This window comes from Triturus cristatus, chromosome 2_1, assembly GCF_964204655.1.
Source record: "Triturus cristatus chromosome 2_1, aTriCri1.1, whole genome shotgun sequence".
NCBI lineage: Eukaryota > Metazoa > Chordata > Amphibia > Caudata > Salamandridae > Triturus > Triturus cristatus.
Window position 1 is genome coordinate 48,895,321 of NC_140581.1, and position 19,358 is coordinate 48,914,678.

The 19,358-nt window shown below is 42.7% G+C and overlaps 1 protein-coding gene across 1 annotated transcript in view; it reads left to right on the plus strand.

The window, feature by feature from the left end:
• The window catches only part of LOC146863703 (long-chain-fatty-acid--CoA ligase ACSBG2-like), a 456,555-nt gene that overhangs the window by 298,507 nt on the left and 138,690 nt on the right, over nt 1–19,358 (plus strand). The window contains exon 9 of the mRNA XM_085627841.1: nt 1,753–1,974. Coding sequence (XP_085483967.1) covers nt 1,753–1,974 — 222 coding nt within the window. The remainder of the gene's footprint in view (nt 1–1,752; nt 1,975–19,358) is intronic.

The window sequence follows — 19,358 nt, forward strand, 5'->3', positions numbered from 1 at the left end:
CCGAACCCAGATGGGGAGTGGAGCACAGACATGGGGTACGATGATGCTGGACATCATGTGGAGAAGTGTGGCTCAATGATTAGAGCGGCAGACCCTGATGCAGAGATCTAACCCAGGACCAGGGTTCAATTCCCCGCCTTGGCGGGTCTTGGGCTCAAAAAAGAAATTCCACGGACCTGATAATTCTCACCTCGGTGCCATTCCAATCATGGAGTTCCACTCTGCAACACTGGGCAATAGCTTGCTTAATCTCCACAAACGTCCCCCACAACGCTAAGGATGCCTGGCCTCCACCTTGGGGGTGCCCAGGAGTGGACGCCACACAGGGGTATTCATACAAGCGCCTTGAGACCCTTGCGGGTGAGTAGTGCGCTATACAAGTATCAATTTTTACATCCGCCACACAGTCTGGGAGGAGCAGAGGTGAGTCAAAGTACGAGGTACATTCACCACCTTCCGTTCCTTTTTATAAAGTCCACGGAACTAATCGCTAATGGCTAGGAAGCACAACCTCCAAAGAGCCCAGGCGGCCAACAAATGAGCACCACCACACAGATCTCCGCTAGAGGTAGAATAAACAGAGCAGCTCCGGGAAAGAAAATACTGCTGCGGAAATGTGCAATGCTGCGAGAGCTAAATCAAGCCTGTTTCTGTGAGTACCTGGACTAAACGATTTTTCTCACACCAGATCAAAAGGAGTGACAAAGAGGGACTGTATAATCTTTGGGGGGAAAAAACGATATACTGAAGAAAAAGCAAGTGGCCAAAACATCAACCCGGCTGCGATTGCCCCTGACCCACCGGAACACTTAACTTTATTATTAAAGCCATAATAATAATAACACACATAATAATAAAAGCAATAGGGAAAAAGTGGAATGATGGTGCACCTGCTCCCAATGACTACTCCCTGAAATATTCAAATCTGGGTAAGATTTCTGGGGGCGGTCCTGCTCGACAGTTTCTCACTTATAAGAGCAATGATCCCCAATTCTTGGATGGGATCCATTCTTTTTCCAATCCATGAAAAGGGAGATCGTTCATGCCCCACCAACTATCATCTCTTTGCTGCACTTGACCTGGAAGCCAAGAGCTCTGCCCGAATACTGCTTGAGCCAAGATGCACTCCTGAAATACTATGCACCAGAGAACTCACCTAAGGCCCAGTTTAAAGCAGTATTTGACATGGTTGACAACCCGTGGCAAGTCGAACATGCTCACGGGATTAAAAACTCGCAAACTGAAGCTCGCCCCCTTCACTAAACTGATATTCCATTCTCGGCTTGGAAAGCGTAAATTTGTAGGTAAAAATGATGTCTTTCGACTACACAAGCACAACCCATGCAGTTCTACGGTAACAAAAGCAGGGAAAGCACAGCCTTACCTGCACCAAGCACTAGGTACTGATGCCCATTGCAAAATGTTATATGTGTGTGTTTTGCCCTACCAATAAAGAGCTTCAATCCCTCTGGGCAAGAGAAGTTGAGGTAAGACTGTGTAGGCAGTGCAAATACTGTAAGGAATCCCAATATGTTCTACTGTGTTGCTACCCCCAAAATAAATAACGAAGACAGACACATATTAGTCCCTATTTTGCAAAGATAATGGGATCTCAATAGTTAGGCTAACCCTCTATCGTGAAATTACTTTAGAAGGTTTGGGAGGCTGAGGGTTCTTACCTAGTTATAGCTTCTCACTCCTCCATAGTATTGGCATTGTTATTATCTCACCTGACATCTTTCTGCATTACAGCAATGATCAACACAGGTTAACAGATAAGCTGACCCTCAAGATGATACAAACTGGCCTGGGCCTTGATCGATGCACTCAGTGCCATACCGGTGCAGCCCCCATCATGACGGAGACACTCGAGTACTTCATGGGCCTGAAGCTACCACTTATGGAAGTCTACGGTTTGAGTGAGACTTTTGGGCCATATATGGTGTCTGTGCAGAGCAACTTCCGCATTGCCAGGTCAGTGGATACAGCTTGTTTGGTGAACACAGCAATCAAAGGCATCTTATTTCACTATAGTTCTCTGGTAAAGGGTATGATACCATATCAATAGTGAAGAAGATACAATATGGAGTTTACAACAAGCTATACAGACACTTGCTACATAGAAACACTTCCGTTGATTTTGCTCTTTTGATATACATTTTGTTAAAACATAAACCATAAAAACACACTCCCAACATTAAAATTCTTCCAACAGATACATTGTCAGGTGTACTGTAATCCTGGGATCCATGCCCTGCTCTTAATTTGGCAAAAACTAAACAAGTCAATTCCTGATAAATGTTGTTAATATCAAATGAACTTTCCTCCCTCCCATTAAGCCATGCCTCTTTCCAATAAATAAAACTCAACAAATCAGTAGTAAGTTGAAGAGTTTTATTAGGTAACACATGTTTTAACTTTTCCCTTCCTTTGTTGGATCTGCACGAATCTTGCACATGCAGATTCAGACAGAGAATAAACATGCTGAACATCTACCTAAGTTAATTTAAATTCATAACAGGTTGCCAGGGGTATTAGCAATTGAAAACCGTTTTGACCCTACTTCATAGCCTTGTCCCTACCTTTAGATGTGCATGAATTAAAAAAATATTGAATGAGCAAAAATATATATAAGCATCTGCCAAATTTCATCAAACAATACTAAAAATAGAGTCAAATAATAAAAAAAGTTATTTAAAAAAATCTAATTTTGGACTATCTAGATTTAACCCTATTAAATCCACCATCAGATTGTTTTACTACCATTTCTTTCAAAAACTACTCAACAGATTTACAACAAACCAACAAAACACAATCCTTGAGAACAATTTGCAGTTATTAATTTCAGTGGTTTTTTTTTGGGTAATGAAGAGCAGTATTTAATTTGGTGTGTGAAATATCAATTTTGACCCTCCCCTTTATTGAAATCCTCTATTGGGATTTGCACAAAACTTGCCATGACACTCCCTCAACACACAAAGGATTGAAGCTGCTGCCACTATGGACACGTTTGGGCAAACAATCTATAACCGAAAACTCCAGCTACGGGTGATTTAGGATCCCACATTCCCTTATTAAACACATATAAAATACTTGATACAAGAAAACTCAGCATATAACCTTAGGGTCATCAAATTCCTATGTGCTTGTTTGCTTTTGTTACTGTAATTACAACTTTTGGCCCATAGAGGTGAGTAACGCTCACCCCTCATCTTTTTTTCGGATTCAAAAGGTACTACAGTGTAATAGGAATTATGTTTAATGTTCTTCCTTTCTGTGCAATAGAATCATATGTTATAATGCTGTTTATGATATTATGATATTAAAGATAATTAAATAATATTGAAACAAATTCAAACATGATTTTAAAATGAACTGCAACCCAAAACCCTCAGCAACAGAAAAACTTAAATTTGGGAACATTTTGACACACGCAATGGATTCCCTCACATGAGTCATGACCCCTTCTCACACTCAACAATTATAATTAATAGCAAATTACAGGCTGCATTATCTATCTATCTTTGCCCCTCCACTATGGACTCTTGATGATGGTGCTAAATGTACCCAGATAACTATAATCCAAAACTTGTGGCAAGAATTACTCTGAAAACTGAAGACTGGGACTAACCTGATCATCTAGCTGCCCAAGGTGCATCACCCTTCTGGCTAACTTTGAAATGAAATTAAATGAAAAAGGCATTATTAAGCGCATACCTACCCGAGGGCCTCTCAGCGCTGGTGGCAGTCAAACTGAGAATACCGCTGCACTGCTAGGGAAGGAGCCAAGTCTTTAACGATTTCTGAAAGGCCAAACAGCTGGACTCCTTTCGTAAGTGGAGGAGGAGAGTCTTCCACAACTTGGCGGCATTATAGGAGAACAGACGACCCCCACTTCTAGCCTTATTAATCCTGGGGACCACGGCAAGGTGCAAATTGTCTGAGTGCAGGCATCTATTCGCTCGGTGAGGCCGGACAATGGAACGGTTGATAGCTGGTCTATTCCCTGCTAATGCTTTGTGGACAATACACATGGCCTTAAAATGTACTGTCTCCTGGATGGGGAGCCAGTAAGGAGAATTCAGGGCAGGTTTTGCAGATAGATTGTTCAGGGTACTGAAAAGTATGCTCACTGTGCAGTTTTGCACCGTTTGGAGCTCTCGAGGGGCTCCTAGGTAAAGGCAGGAAAGAATAAGTGTCTGAACCATAAGACTTTTTGTCTGAAAGGGGAGAAGTGGGAGCACTTTGTGAAGCATCCTTAGGATGCCATAACAGGAAGCAGCGACCTTCCGAGCCTGGTCCTTAAAGCTGAGGTCTTAATCAAGCCAGAAGCCTAGACTCTTCATCTGTGTTTTAGGGGCAGTGGTAGGCCCCAGACATGCTGGCCACATTACTTCTGCTTTAAAGAGATAACGATTCCTCAGGAGCATCATCTCGGTCTTATCTCCATTCAGTTTGAAATAAGACTGGTTCATCCACTTGGCTACCTCTACTAAGCAGGGACGCAGACTGAGGGGGGAGTTATCAGAGTGGTTTAGTGCTACGATAAGTTGAGTGTCATCAGCGTAGGTCACTATATGAACCCCGAAGGGGAGCACAATCTCCGCTAACGGGCTCATATAGGCATTAAATAAAGTGGGACTCAGGGATGATCCTTGAGTGACTCCACAGTGGAGGGGTATACATTTAGATGTGGCATCACCCTCAAAAACCTGGAAGAATCTGTCTTCAAGGAATGATTGCAACTATGCTAAGGCTTCTCCGGTCACCCTCAGACCTCTGAGTCTGTGGACCAAAATTTGGTGGCTGACAGTGTCGAATGCTGCGCTGACATCTAAGAGGATAACAGCAGTGGAGCCTCCGTCATCAAGAATGTTCTTTGATTCTTCAACAACTGCTAAAAGATAAGTTTCTTTTCCTTGATGCGGACGAAAGCCAGTTTGTGAAGGGTGAAGAAGATTATGGGATTCCAGAAATATGGAGAGCGTTGTATTGATGTGTTTCTCCACTATTCTGTTGATCCCTGGGAGAAGTCAGATGGGGCGATAGATTCCCAGGGTCTAGCCTAGGTGCCGTTACCATCACTATTTTCCATGCAGGTGGAACCACTCCAGTGGAGATGAAGGCATTTATCAGCCCCAGAATAATAGGGGAGACCATGCCGAGGACTGACTTCAGGTATTAAGTGGTGCTGGATATCATAGGCAACCCACTCTTCACGAGTGCCGAGACAGTTTGGAGTGACTCAGAGTCCATCAAAGCGAATGCCTCCCAGGAGTGTTCCCTGCTGTGAGGACTAATAGCCTCTGTGTGCAGATTGGTTTGGATATCTGCAGGAGGAAATGACGAGTAGATGGTTTGGATTTTATCAGGAAAATAATGTGCAAGATTATTACAGCATTGACCAATATCATCAGGTGTATCTGGTGGTAGAGGGGCTCTATGCAGTTTTTTCACGATGTAGAAAATTTCATGGGGGAGTTGGCTGCCAGGAAAATTCTTTCCTTGTAGTATGAAGCCTGGGCCAATGTAATTTCTACTCTATAATTTTTAATGGCCTCCCTATATTCCAGTTTCTTAATTGAGGTTAAGTCCTTTCTCCAAACTCTTTCAAGTTTCTTACAGGTTTGTTTTAGCTCTCGGAGCTTGAGAGAGCACCATGCCATTCTATTGGATCCCACTTTCGTCTGGGTAATTTTGTTCGGGAGAACCTGATCTAGGGAACTCTCTATCCAGTTGTAGAAATTTTTATTAGCAATAGTTGGGTCAAGTTCAGGGATTGGCTTAGTATTTTCTAAGGCCGAGATCCACAGTTCTGAGGGGAGTTCAGACCAGAGACATGACATAGTTCTGATTGGCCCGATTTAGGGCTTGGCACATGTTGGAGTCAAGGAGGAAGGAATTAGAACATTATCAGACCAGGGTAATGGGATAGGTTCCCTTCCTATTAGGTCCTCCAGGTTGGAGAAAATAGGATCTAGTAAGTGGCCCTTTGTGTGGGTCACATTGTTAACCTTTAGTTTGAACTGAAAAGCTGAAATATCCTTGATTGTCTCTGCTGCTGCCGTATGCAAAGGATCGTCAAAGTGCAGGTTGAGATCCCCTAATAATGTGAAATTGGCGGAGGTACTGGCAAGATTAGCAGCCATATCCGGTAGTGAGTTGCAAAATTGCCCCAGTGCCCCAGGGGGACGATATATTAGAATGCCTGATAGAGTGAGCGTGGGGGTAAATCGTATAGTGCATAGGAGACTCTCGCAGTCTGGGAGGTGATTTTCAGAGGTACGACATTTAGGGCGGCTTTTGTAAATGATGGCGATCCTGCCACCTTTACCTGCAGTCCAGTCTAACCTCTGTATAAGAGAGCCAGGGATCGGGATCAGATCCTGAGATAAGCCACGTCAGAAACAAAACATCTGGACATTCTTCCTTAAGCAGAATGAAGATCTCCACCACATATTTGGGCAGAGACCTTCAGTTCATCAAAAAGAAATTGGAGGGCCTCTGGGGGGCGGAGTGGGTTGAAGGAGAGGAGACAGTCTAAATGAACAGTGTGGCAGCCGGTATCTTGACTACCAGGATCGATGGAATGTGCGCAAGTGTCCTTAGTGGCCCCATCAAGCTGTTGTTGCTGCACAGCATTGTACTGGTAATCGTTTGAGGGAAACGATGTAGGGGTTGTGGCCCTGGCCCCAGCCAGACGCTGACGGGCGCAGACGGGCTGGCATTAGGCATGCTAGCGGCGCGGTCACGTCATCTGCCCCTTAAGTAGCTCCCAATAAGGGTCCCGCCACTAGAGTGCTGACAGAAATGGCTGCCCAATAAGGTGCAAGTGCAAGGAGTGATTGGTTTATTTTAACGAGAGAGCCCCCTGAGCTTTAACACAGCTCACAGCAGTGGAATTAGTGCTTTTAAAAATGATTTCCCCACAACAGTAGAAACAGTGCTTTTAAAAACAATTCCCCACAATTCAAAAACTCTAAAAACTCAGGAGTCAGCCCTCTGAGCCTAGCATTGCTCGCAATGAACTCGATTTGAGGCAGCTCCCCCTATGTTCTTCTCTGCAGCAGCAAAGTCTGTTCAGCAGTCTTACGCCAAATGGGTATCCAGCCTCTTAGAACTCTTGTTGGCAACAGCCAACATCACATTGGAATTTTTTGACTTAAAAAAGTGACAAAGTTTGAACGTAGAAATCTTTACCACATTCTTCTAGTGACTTCCAGCGACAATACTCCCTCCTCTGACCCCACCTGCAAGCCTCGTTCCATTTATATTCTCTGAACATTTTCCCTGAAAGTTTTTCTAAATCCAATTTACTTCTTATATCCAAGCTGCTCTTCATGGCAGTGAGCCATATATTTCCACTTTGACCCAGCCGCATGTGACTAGATGTTCGTGCATTGATTTATTAGGCACCGCTTTTTACAAAAAGCTTTAAAAAATCATAACTCTGGTCTTACATATTGGATTTTTGTCAATTCGGTTTTAAATAATAATAATTAACATTTCCTAAATCGGTGTGAGATTTCCTTGTGTTGTTTTTAACTTTGTTACTGTTTGTGTGCTGCATAAACATTTTACACCTTGCTTCTAAGTTCAGTCTGACTGCTTTCTGTGCCGAGCTACTTAGGGTTAAGCAAAGGTTAATTTAATGACTTTTTGTGATTCACCCTGCCTGGGATTGTGGCTGTTGCCTGACTAGGCCTCACACCCCAGGCCAACCAACAACCCAATTTTTCACAAGAGGCAAGAGAGAGGGAGAAAAATAAGAAATGAAGATGAATAGAGCCTCAAAAGAGAGATGAAAAAATAGAGAGAGAGTGAGAGGTAGTAGTCAGAAGCCTCACTCTGTGAGGTATGTGGGATGTTGTTCAGGAGTAGGCCTCGTTCTGGTGGCAAGTATCACTCACCAATGTTTTACAGGAAAGGGTTCAATCTTAGAGGTATTGTTGTAGCCACAACTGCTCAGCTAGAGCTGCCATACTTTTTGACGTGCAGTTTCAGTAGCCTAAATCTTTGGTCTTATCTACTGTGCATGCAGAGTGGAAACAAAATCCTCCATAGTTTGAAATGTTAAAAACAAAAAGAATTGCGTTTTTTAAAGTTTAAATTAGATAGATTTTACTTAATGTTAATGCTAATAAATGCATTTACTGACATAGATAAGCAACGTACTAGTAATAGAATGAGTGCTGGTGCCCAAAGTCCTGCTTAGATGCATGTTGCTAGTACCGATAGATGTTGATAGGCAAGGCTACCAGCCATTCCTTTTCCCTTTATCTCGGTCTTGCAGGTTGACGCTTTTACTCTTTCTATGTCTTTGCCCCTTCTATGCTCTTCACCTTCTTGCTCTCAGTAATTTTTTTGATGAGGAAAAATAAGTACCGGTCCCCAAAAATGTGTGCCGGTGGGTTCCACAGAAACCACTGGTTCAACTGAAGCACTGGCTTGAATTACTTACTTCAGTGAAACTGTAATCCCATTTCTGTGTTTGAGATGTGAAACTGTCTGTACCAGTAGATGTGGCCTAGAGGCTAGTGCTGCTGAGTAGTGACTGGGCGAACCCTGTTTGTATGCCAGCCTCCAAATTCTTTCACATTCTAGGATTGACAATGCAACTGTGGCCCTATGTGATTAATTACTCTCTAAGCAAAGACCAGACTCTTGGTGCCCTTAATCTAGATCAAAGCAAATCAATCCATCCAAACTGGTCAACCAAAAGAAGCCCAAAATAAGACCAACCCTATGTTCTGCTGCATCATCAAATTTGAACATGGCAGCCATGTTAGATGAAAACCATAAACCCCAACAGCAAAAAGGAATGCAGTTGAATTGTGTTCTGTCATAGGAAGTACACAACCTCTGTCCCATAAATTGCATACTGCTTACTCCCAGCTTTTGAGTGGGGCCAAAACCCGTCTCCTGTTGATACTCGCAAAATTGTCTGACCAGATCATTAAAAGACAGGGACAAGTGCAGCTGAAATTTGCTCTTGGAAAAAGAAGAGATCACGTGTGAAAATCATACTTCTGTGTGCATTACACAGCAACTACCAAAAAAGGAAATTATAACAACTCATAGAAGGTTCTTGTATCGAGTGAAGAGATGAAAAGGTGCTGTTTGTTTTTTGGTGATCAGTATAACAACAATATAACATCAAAACAGTATGATTCACTTCCTTCCTGAGAGATGCAGTGAAACAAAAAAGGTCATGACAGAAGCTGAGTTAGTTCAGTATATTAAACTTTATTCGATTTTTGTAAAAATGATAAAAGTATACATTCATTCAGCAACAATCTGCCATAAAAGAGTATAACTCTTTAAGCAGCATCAGTAAATCACGACAAATATACATTGAAAAAAAGTTGGAGAAAAACTTTACAATAATACATATCAACAATTAGTTAAAAATAGATTTTTTAACAGTGAACCATCAATATCCTGAAAAGGGATAGATCCTGAAACCACAATGCTTGATAAGACACCAGAGAGAACATGATAATTAAAAAAAACACAATGTGGGTGTCGCTAGCAGCTGCAAGAAAAGATATGCAGGTCTAATTTGTCTAAAATGTTCAGGAATCAAAAGTGGCCTGATATACTTGAGGCGGAGATTAGAACATTTTGGACACACAAGTATTATATGCATGGTGTCACAGATCGAGATGTTATCACAACTACAAACAGGCCATTTAGATGCATTAGACCAGGCCCTCCTTCGGAAACAAAAGCCGAAGGAAGATATCCAGCCTCAAAAATGTTAAGGAGCGAAGTTGCTTACTGTACACATTCAAAAGGAGATAGGGCTCTATCCCTCTTCCGAATTTTACCAGCACATACATGTGCATGGTCTGCTTTGTTACAGCAGACTTCTCCCATCCTGCAGTCGCCCTTTGGGAGAAGCCCAGTTTAACCCATGCAATGTCACTTTACTCTATGCCCCTAGGGTTGGTGTATATACCTGCCCACCCTGATTTATTTAAAGATTTGTTGATTTATTGTTGCCATGTGATGTGGGCTGCATTGTCTAAAAGCAAACAATCCTGAAGTATGAGCCTGTTAAAGTGTGATTTATCCTTATGCCATAAAGAACACCACAATTAAAGTGGATAAACCTGAATACAATCCGCAATTACAACACGCCCAGTTCTTTATGAATAGCTTTGTTCGGGCTTCCTGACCAACAGCCCATATATTTCTCAAGAACTTATTTTCTATCACCTGGACATGATCAATTTTGGCATACCCCAGATTATGCTGCCATTGGGACACATGTGGCCTTGTACATGACTAATAAAGGTTTAGGGGGTGCCTGAGGCGCCTGGCAAAATTGTTTAACCCAGAGATGGTTCCTTGTAGGATCCCTCCATTTTTGATGAGTATTGGTTTCCAGCTGAGTTCCGAAATAAGTAGCAGACCCAAATAAGAGAGTTTTCCACTCTGGCTAGGACCTATCTCTGTGCTGAGATTTTGTGTGCTTAGGGCCTACCACAATAAAATGTGATTTTTTTTAAATTTGCAGGTAAATCCAAGCTATTCATAAAATAAACAAATGAGTCTAAATGTTGTGGCAGGCTTTTAGCTGTGTATCCTATTTGATGGAGTCAACAGCCGACCTGAGGTCCATAAAGGCCAAGTGGACTGAGCCCTCCTTGGCCTATTCATGCGTCAGGAGGTGCGAGTTTAGGTTTTGATCAATCGTGCCTGGCTCTGAACCCATATTGCAGGTCAGAAAGGATCCCTTTCTCATTGGCCCAAGTGGTAAGTCACTCTAGAATCATGTGACCCAGAATCTTCACTTTGACATCAATTAGAAAAATTGGCCTGTAGTATGAGGGGTTTCATCTGGCTCCTTTTTTACATATAGGGACTAATACTGAGCTCTTCCAGGCCTCTGGATGAGGGCTTCTGATGGCTGCATATATATATGTGAAGTTAAAACAGGAGTCCAGAGGTACACTAGTGATTTCAGCAGGTCACCCAGAACTCCATTGGCGCCAGGGGTCTTGCCCCAGGGTAAGGACAGTGTAGCCTCTTTGAGTTCTTACCAATATGGTGAGGGCTTCAGTATTATTAATAGAGTTGGGTCAGAGTTTGGATACCTCATAATTATACAGAGCTAAAAAGTGAGTTGTCCAAGCCTGTGCCAGGACTGACTCCCCCTGGTCTGTCAAATAATGTTCCTTAAAAAAGGGATGATTCAAGACTCCACAGAACTTGTTACTGTCCTTTAATGTGCTGGCCTCTACTTGCACTGACTACAGCTCATTCTTGAGCTGCAGCTTCCTGCTTAAAATTTCTGTTGTATAGGCTAATCTGTAGCTTTTGACTTTGCCACTGTCTCATGGGATGCTTTTAAGTGATGTCAAGAGCTCCTCCTTCATCTGGTGCAATTTTTACCAAACTACCTACATGGCTTAGGTTGGTCTGCTGATCCAGGGTTAGTAAGTACCTGCTTAAGTAACTCATAAATAGAATCAAACACTTTTAAAATGTCAATATCTGAAGCCGAGTCGTCAAGACAGAGACTGAACTGCTCCTATCAGTACCACAACATCTTAGCGTTAAATTCCCAGGGAATGACAACTCCCCATTTAATTCTGTGCCTTCTATCTGTGGTGGAGGTTTTAGTTTGATTTAAGTCACTTATGCCCCAGAACTTGTTCTCCCATACAAAAGTAGCAATGCAGGGATTGTGGTCAATATACAGATTTTATTCCAGGGAGAAACTTGACAAAAACAATAAAGCACCCTACACACAAAAATATTGTCAATAATAGAACCCACTTCATGACCCTTAAACATGGAGACACCATCTGGCTGTGTGAGTGCTCACATGGAAAGGAGATTAAATAAATTGAGGTTAATAGTCTGATCGTTTAAGGTTTTATCTTGTGGAGAGTGCTTAACATGAACTTGTTCAACAGGGATCCCCTCTGTAGCCTTAGGGTCATATAGGAAGCAGTCCTTACATGAGTATCAGTTAAAATCCCGGGATACGTTCAACTCAGTTTGGTGTGTAGGGGGTGAGAGAGGAGGAAAACATCTAAAACCATGTCAGCTTTCACTAAGGACACTGTGTTTTTATTCCGATATAAGGGATTATATATACTGATGTGTAATATAGTTAAAATGTGATCAACATTCAATAGGAATGCTGGAAAAATGTAGGGAGTTTGTTGGAATCATCTTGGTGCTGTCTACCTTCATAAGTGTCAATAGGCCCGCTCTGGCTTGGCCACTTAAGGATTGTATGCCCTTACCACTAATGGGCACATAGCCTTTTAAAAATATTTCCCCTTCAGTGTCCCATGTCTCTGTAAATTAATGTACATTAATGATGTTGGGATTTAAGAAGATTTATCAGTTTGTGATCCCCTGTTTTGCCTTTGACTCCAACTAAATTCCAGTTCAGGATTTTTAACTGTCTTGAGGTCCTATTGACATTCACACCGGTGGGGTGGGTTGAATCTCGTCGTTATCCAGTCCATCTAGCTCATTTAGCCTGATCAGTGCTTCAAAAAAGTTATGCACAGGGATGAATTTGCTCAGTATCCAGGCTGAGTTAGTACTTGCCACTTCCAGTGGAAAATGTTTCCCTTTATCTAGCCCCTCCCTCTCACATGGGGGGTTAAACGAAACTAAGAGGAAGTACAGAAATTAAACCAGGTGCGTGAAGGACGGAAGAAAATTCACTCAGCATGAAGCCAACTCTCTGGGGATTGGCAAAATTGATTACAATACAGTCACCACCCACTACTCTGGCTATTACCAATCCAAACTGTTCTCCGGACCATAAGTATTTCCTCAAATGGAAATAAAGATTAGAGAGTGCCTCCGCTAGCCAGTGTACCACCTTATTTTTAACTTAGTTATAAGACTCTGTTTTAGCTTGTTTCAATCAAAACCAATCAATCCATTAGGGATTTCTAGAGTACACTAATCAGCTGTGAGGGTCTCAAGGTGCTGTGGGGGGTTGTGGGCAGCGCCGTTGTCATCCAAATAGCAAAGTCTTGAAGTAATTTTGGAATAAGTGCAGTGTCGGACTTTGTGTGATGCTGAGGGTGAGTTTGTTCCAGGTCTTGGTGAAAATGTTAGAGAAGGATCTGCCACCCGTTTTGGCCCTGTGGATGAGAGGGACCGTGGCTAGGTCTAGGTCAGTGGAGCGTGGGAGGATATTCTTTCATTGAGGTATTGGGGTCTGGTGTTATGGTGGGCTTTGCAAGCTTATGTGTGAGCAGTTTGAAAGTTTTTCTTTTTTCGACGGGGAGCCAGTGGAGGTTGCAGAAGTGCTGGGTAAAGTCATGCTGTGGGATGCTGAAGACAAGTCTGGCTGCATCGTTCTGGACGGTATGGAGTTTGCAAAAGGGAGTTTTGTTGATTCCGGCATAGAGCGTGTTTCTGTAGTCCAGTCTGCTGGTGATGAGTGCTTGTTTCAGTGGGGGTTCATTAGCCAAGACAATTACATAGGATGTTCAAGCTGGTGAGAGTTGTATAACTACCTCATTAGAAGCAGGAGTCGACGGGGTCCTGTCAGAAGCTGAATCAAATAAGAAGTGATTTAATACAGATAGCCCATCACTTACCCAAAAAGATGAGGAGAATATGAGCTCACAATACCAAGAATCAAAAGAAACCAGCAGAGAAGTCAAGACTTTCACACAGTTGACTTAGAAGGATTTTTAAAACTGTATACTGAGTGTAAGTCTTACTCTGAACACATTGATAAAGAAATGGATCGAAAGAACACAAAATTATGTTCAAATGATATATTCCAGGAAGTTAAAGCACTCCTGACAAGGACTATCTTGGAGCAGTGCAGTTCCAGTTAGTAGATGGCCTAGTCTTCAGACAACAAATTCACTCCTGATGGCAGACATTCCTTGTTAGACTTTTCTCAAGTTGTCCATACTTCTTTAGTCTCACTGTCTATGGAATGATGCCTAACAGAGACAACTAGTGTTAGGGAGGGTGTTCCTTTTATACAAGTCTCACTTTCCTTTCTGGTCAATAGTCTCCAGCCTCTAGCTTAATGTCTTGCCCTTCCAGTTTTTTGGCACCTTTCAATTTCCTACCTTGAAAATTGAAATTTTCTCTATTTATGTAAAATGGAGAAGTCTCACTCTCCTTCTCTTGATATGTTAGCTGGTTAACTCCCCCATAGTAGACCAGAGACTACATGAAGGTTGCTTTGCCAACAACTTTTATGTCACTGTAGGCATGCTCATCAGCTTTCCTGAAGCCAGCCTGAAGATGTGTCATGAGCGCTGTCTTCCTGAGTGCAGGCTGTGGGAGAATAGCTGGTGCGCTGCCGACTGCGAGATGGGCAGGAGTCAGTGAAGAGTCTTGTCACGAGGTTACATAGGCGCAGGGCACAAACACTTCCATTTTACATGCTCACGTTTAAAGCTGGCATATTTTCAAGCAATTACTTTTAGCACAAATTTCCTTGCATTGCCTCATTAGATAATGTGCAAAGAAATGGTTTGCCTACAGTTACACTTCTTTGTAGGAAATGTAGAACATTCTGTTCAAGGATTTAGTACACTGTGCAAAAGCTCTGGGTGAATAAAATCAGGAATGATAACAGGACCAGGGCTCTGGCACCAAACCAATGGGTGTGGATTAATATATAAACTGTACTAAGCCATCGTTTAGACAGAAGAGCATCTCAACATATTTTTGAAGGTCACCCCATGCTTGAATTTTGGCCTAGCTGAATCACATCATTTTCCTCAGAAGGACAGGGGCATGTTCTACACAAGAGACTGGCTACCAGATGACAGTCGGGCAGGCGGGCTGGACTGTTCCCATGAGGCACAGGGTCAAGACTGATTTGCATATGGCTGGGTTCAAATTGGAACGGCATGGTGAGCAAAAAAAACGATGGATTTAGACCCAGATCTCTGTACTGGGGTGAATGTATCACATTGTTCTGCATTCTGTCCATCAACTGTTGTTTTTGTATGTCACCCCGAGTGGGAAGGGTATGCCCAGACGTGGGTCCCTTGCTCTCCATGCCACTGGAATCAAGCTATCCTGGCTGAAGAGAGGTGAAACCCTGAAACCGGTCCTAGGATGCTTGTTTCCAGTCCAGGGAAGGCCTGGTTTGGCAGTTCGGGCTGGACTGTTCCCATGAGGCACAGGGTCAAGACTGATTTGCATATGGCTGGGTTCAAACTGGAACGGCATGGTGAGCAAAAAAACGATGGATTTAGGCCCAGATCTCTGTACTGGGGTGAATGTATGACATTGTTCTGCATTCTGTCCATCAAATGTTGTTTTTGTATGTCATCCCGATTGGGAAGGGTATGCTCAGACGTGGGTTCCTTGCTCTCCATGCCACTGGAATCAAGCTATCCTGGCTGAAGAGGGGTGAAACCCTGAAACCGGTCCTAGGATGCTTGTTTCCAGTCCAGGGAAGGCCTGGTTTGGCAGTTCGGGCTGGACTGTTCCCATGAGGCACAGGGTCAAGACTGATTTGCATATGGCTGGGTTCAAGCTGGAACGGCATGGTGAGCGAAACAACGATGGATTTAGGCCCAGATCTTACTTACTTACTGAGGAAGTTACTTATGGAGAAACAATTGGGAGGAATCTTGGATAATACCCTAAAACCCTGAAAAAGTATCTAATCTTGTTTTGAGTTTTAAAATATCTTAGGGCCAGATGTACAAACGGTTTTAGCATTTACAAACCCTGTGATGTGATAAATCAGGGGGATTTCAAACACTAACACTCTTTGCCCATTTAACAATTCAGAAAATGTTTTCCGAACCCTAAAATTGGTTTAGGAAACCATAATGAATCAGTATTTGAAAGGGTTATGTTTAAGTAACCCCTTCCAAATACTGACTCCTTATGGTATTTATTAATATTCTGAAATCAAAATCCAGTCGCCATCTTTTCCTGCTCCGATTCATCATTCAGAATAACTATATAATCCTTAGGCAGTGTCCCAGCTGTAGGACATATCTTCATATATGTTATGGGAAGGATTGCTTCTACCATTCTCTCATTTTATAGGAGTCAAAATCTACCTATCACCCCATTCAATTTTCATCCAGAAAATAAAGTAAGTTGTTCTCTTTTCCTTTCATCAAGACTAGCCAAATAGGAGAACACTTGAGACAAGGTAGTGTCTTTTTAATTTCAGATGCATCTGTGGGATTAAGTAGATATAGGTTACACATGAAAAAGAGTGCACTTTTGGTTCAATTGCTACTTTTGCAACTGCACTCAGTTTCTTCCTTTAGGTATTGAAAAAGGCAGCTTAACCCCACCTGGAGTTGGGAGCATATTTTTCCACTCATATAAAAAATATTGTTAGTAGGCAAAGGGCCACCATAAAACAGCTTGATCGGTTGAGGAGTTTCCAGCAGCCCTGAAATAGGATTTTTCTGAAGCAAAATAATTTTGTATACTGTTCACTAGTTTCTAGTAGTACTGCTAGATGGCCCCTCTGTCAATTGTTTGGGTGAAGGAGTTGCTGTCCAAAAAGGGACATCTAGGTCCATATTTACTTAGAGCTTGCACTGTACTTGCATCAAGTAGAGTGACGCAAAAGGCAATGCAAGCCCATCAGAAAGATTAACTGTGTCATGCAGAGCCACCTTGGCTCTGCCTAAACGTAGTGAATATGGAGTAAAGCAGAGCAGCCGAAGATTTAGCCTTTTGTTACTCTGCCCTGTGAATGTGTTCCAAGGGTGCAGCATGGGTTTTCCCATGCATCTACTCATGGTTTTTGGCGAGTTCCCAGATCTGGTAACAATAGTAAGCCTCTCCCCTAGCTGGTCCCCTACTTGGTGGCCAGCCAAGTTAGGATCACCTCCGTCCCCCATCTCAAAGGTCAGAAATGTGGAAGTTATGTTTGACAACAAGCTGTCATTCACACACCACGCCAATGCAGTTGTCTCCTCATCCTTCTAAGTCCTCAGGATGATAATACAACTCCTACCTTTTCTCCCAATCAGTGCCGGTAGAACTCTTATCAGCACATTAGTCATGTCGAAGGTTGACTATTGTAATGGTCTCCTTATCAATGCCCAGGAAAGGGTCCTAAATAAGTTGCAACTGGTGCAGGACGCAGCCGCCAGGATTCAAACCAATATCCAAGGTAGTGCGACAGCTCCACTGGCTACACATTAGAAGTAGAACCAAGTTTAAGGCACTATGCATCGCATACAAGGCAATCCATAATGCAGGTCCTGAGTTTCTGAAGAAAACGCTCTGCTCCTACATGCCCAGCAGACCCTTACGCTCATCAGCAGCGAACCTGATGATTGTCCTTCGAACAAAGAAAGCTTCATGGGGCGACAGAAGATTCACTGTCGCCACTACCAGACTATGGAACATGCTCCCCCATCACATCAAGACCAGTCCCACCCTGCCTGCCTTCCAGAAACAAGTAAAAACCTGGCTCTTCAAACAATGAGTCACCCGCTCCTGGCATTCCCTCCTTTTTAGTACTCAGTGCCAAGACACCTAAGGGTATTTGCGTGCTTTACAAGTTGCTTAAATAAAATAAATAAATAAACCTACGAATGTGTCAAAATGCTGAACCTTCTAAAGGGAGGCGTAACAAGGAGAAATATGTTTATTTCTCCTTTTTTTCCCCTCTTTTTATATGTGCTGCATTCTGCAGCACACATAGAAAATGAAAATCCTCAGGAGATTATTATTGTGCAGCAAGGTGTCCCTGCAATCCTACCTGCAATACAGGCATCCCAGCACCATGGCATAAGTGTGTCTGCATTGAAACTTGACTGCCACTAGTGCGGCAGCACAGAGAGAGCAGGAAAGCGCCGTATCTTAGTACATGTGGCACATTCCCGCCCTCTCCATTTGACTCAGCATGTTGTGTTGCGGCATTCCACTGTGTCAAATGTTAGTAAATCTGACCCCTTTCACCTGCCTCTCCCTCTCCTCATTGGAAGCTCTTCTGGATGTAAAAGTAATAACAGCATTGTCCTTATACTAAGAAACCTAAAAACCTAACACTTTCCTTCCACTTCTTCTATTGTGTTTGACCAGCGATGTTTCTTCCAAGTCAAAGTCAAGTCTAGCCATGGCTTTAGCTCTCCATTGCCCAACATCCCCTGTCCTTCCTTGGTGGTCTGCCTACACCTCACCAACCAATCCAGGGAGAGAGGGACTGGTATCTTTACAGAGGCATGTGGGGTGAGGGCTGTTGTGCAAGAGAAGGGTGTGAGCACACCAACCCACCAGACTCAATATACCACCAGTTATTTAGATTGTTTTTTAGGGTGTACAAGCAGCTAAGAACTGTGCTGCGCTTGAGCTTCACCTTGTTTTGTTTATAAAGGATTCAGGTCATAGGATGGAATGAGTCAATAGTCATTGCAGGCATCACCAATCGGTAATGCACTGCAGAGGACAAAACAACCATTTGCAGTTCAGGGAAGCTACCAACAGGAAAGAGATGGGAGAAACCTATGAGATGGGAGAAATACCACCGATAATGCTGGAAAGAAGGGGTAAGGGAGCGCACATCTGCAGAGAAAGAACATTAAGCCTCATAAGCAAATAACAAAAATTACAAAATTGCTGAGCAATTTATAGACAGAAAATTGAAAGTGTGAAATATCTACGAGGTGCTTCACTTCAGGATATACTTTTCAGGATGCTAAGTCGCCTATGCTTTAATTCAGCTTGCCCTGAATGTTAGTTACCCATCATCTGGACTTCCTCAATCCCCCAGGGCCCACCTGTAATGAGTAGTAATGGCTGTTACACTTGTTTATTTTCTTTTGGATGCTCATTATTTACTGAATTGGCTCCCTGCTGCTCAGAAGGTCATGCTCACAGTGTCCTTCTTAATGCACCAAGCAGGGTCTTGTGACTTGTTATGGTTCTGTCTCTCTGGTCTGCCTCCCTACTCTTTTTCTCTGTTTAATGTTTTAGGCAGTGTTGACTTGAGGGAAAGCTTTTTTATCCTTGCTCTTAAGTCGTAGTACCAGATGTCTCTGTCATTACAGCAGGTTGGTAATCAGTGGAGGTTTTTCAGACAGGCACACCTGCTTTCTTAGAATCTTCTTTGTTAGCGTGTTACTTAATCATTAATCATTAATGCACTTTGTAATTCACTCACTCACTCTTGACTTACATACACTCTATACTGCCAAATTCAGTAGTAATGAAACATTTGCAGTTCATTTGTTTCTTTGTGTCAGATGATCATGCATGGGCTCGGTGCAAAAATATTTTAATTTGAATTAAGTGGAAAAGAGTTTAATGCAAGTTTACGTGGTCTTGTTGGTAAAGGATCAGCCTAACTCTAGCTGTATGGTTATACACACATTGCTGTCTGCCTAGGAGTCAATGATCATACATCTTAT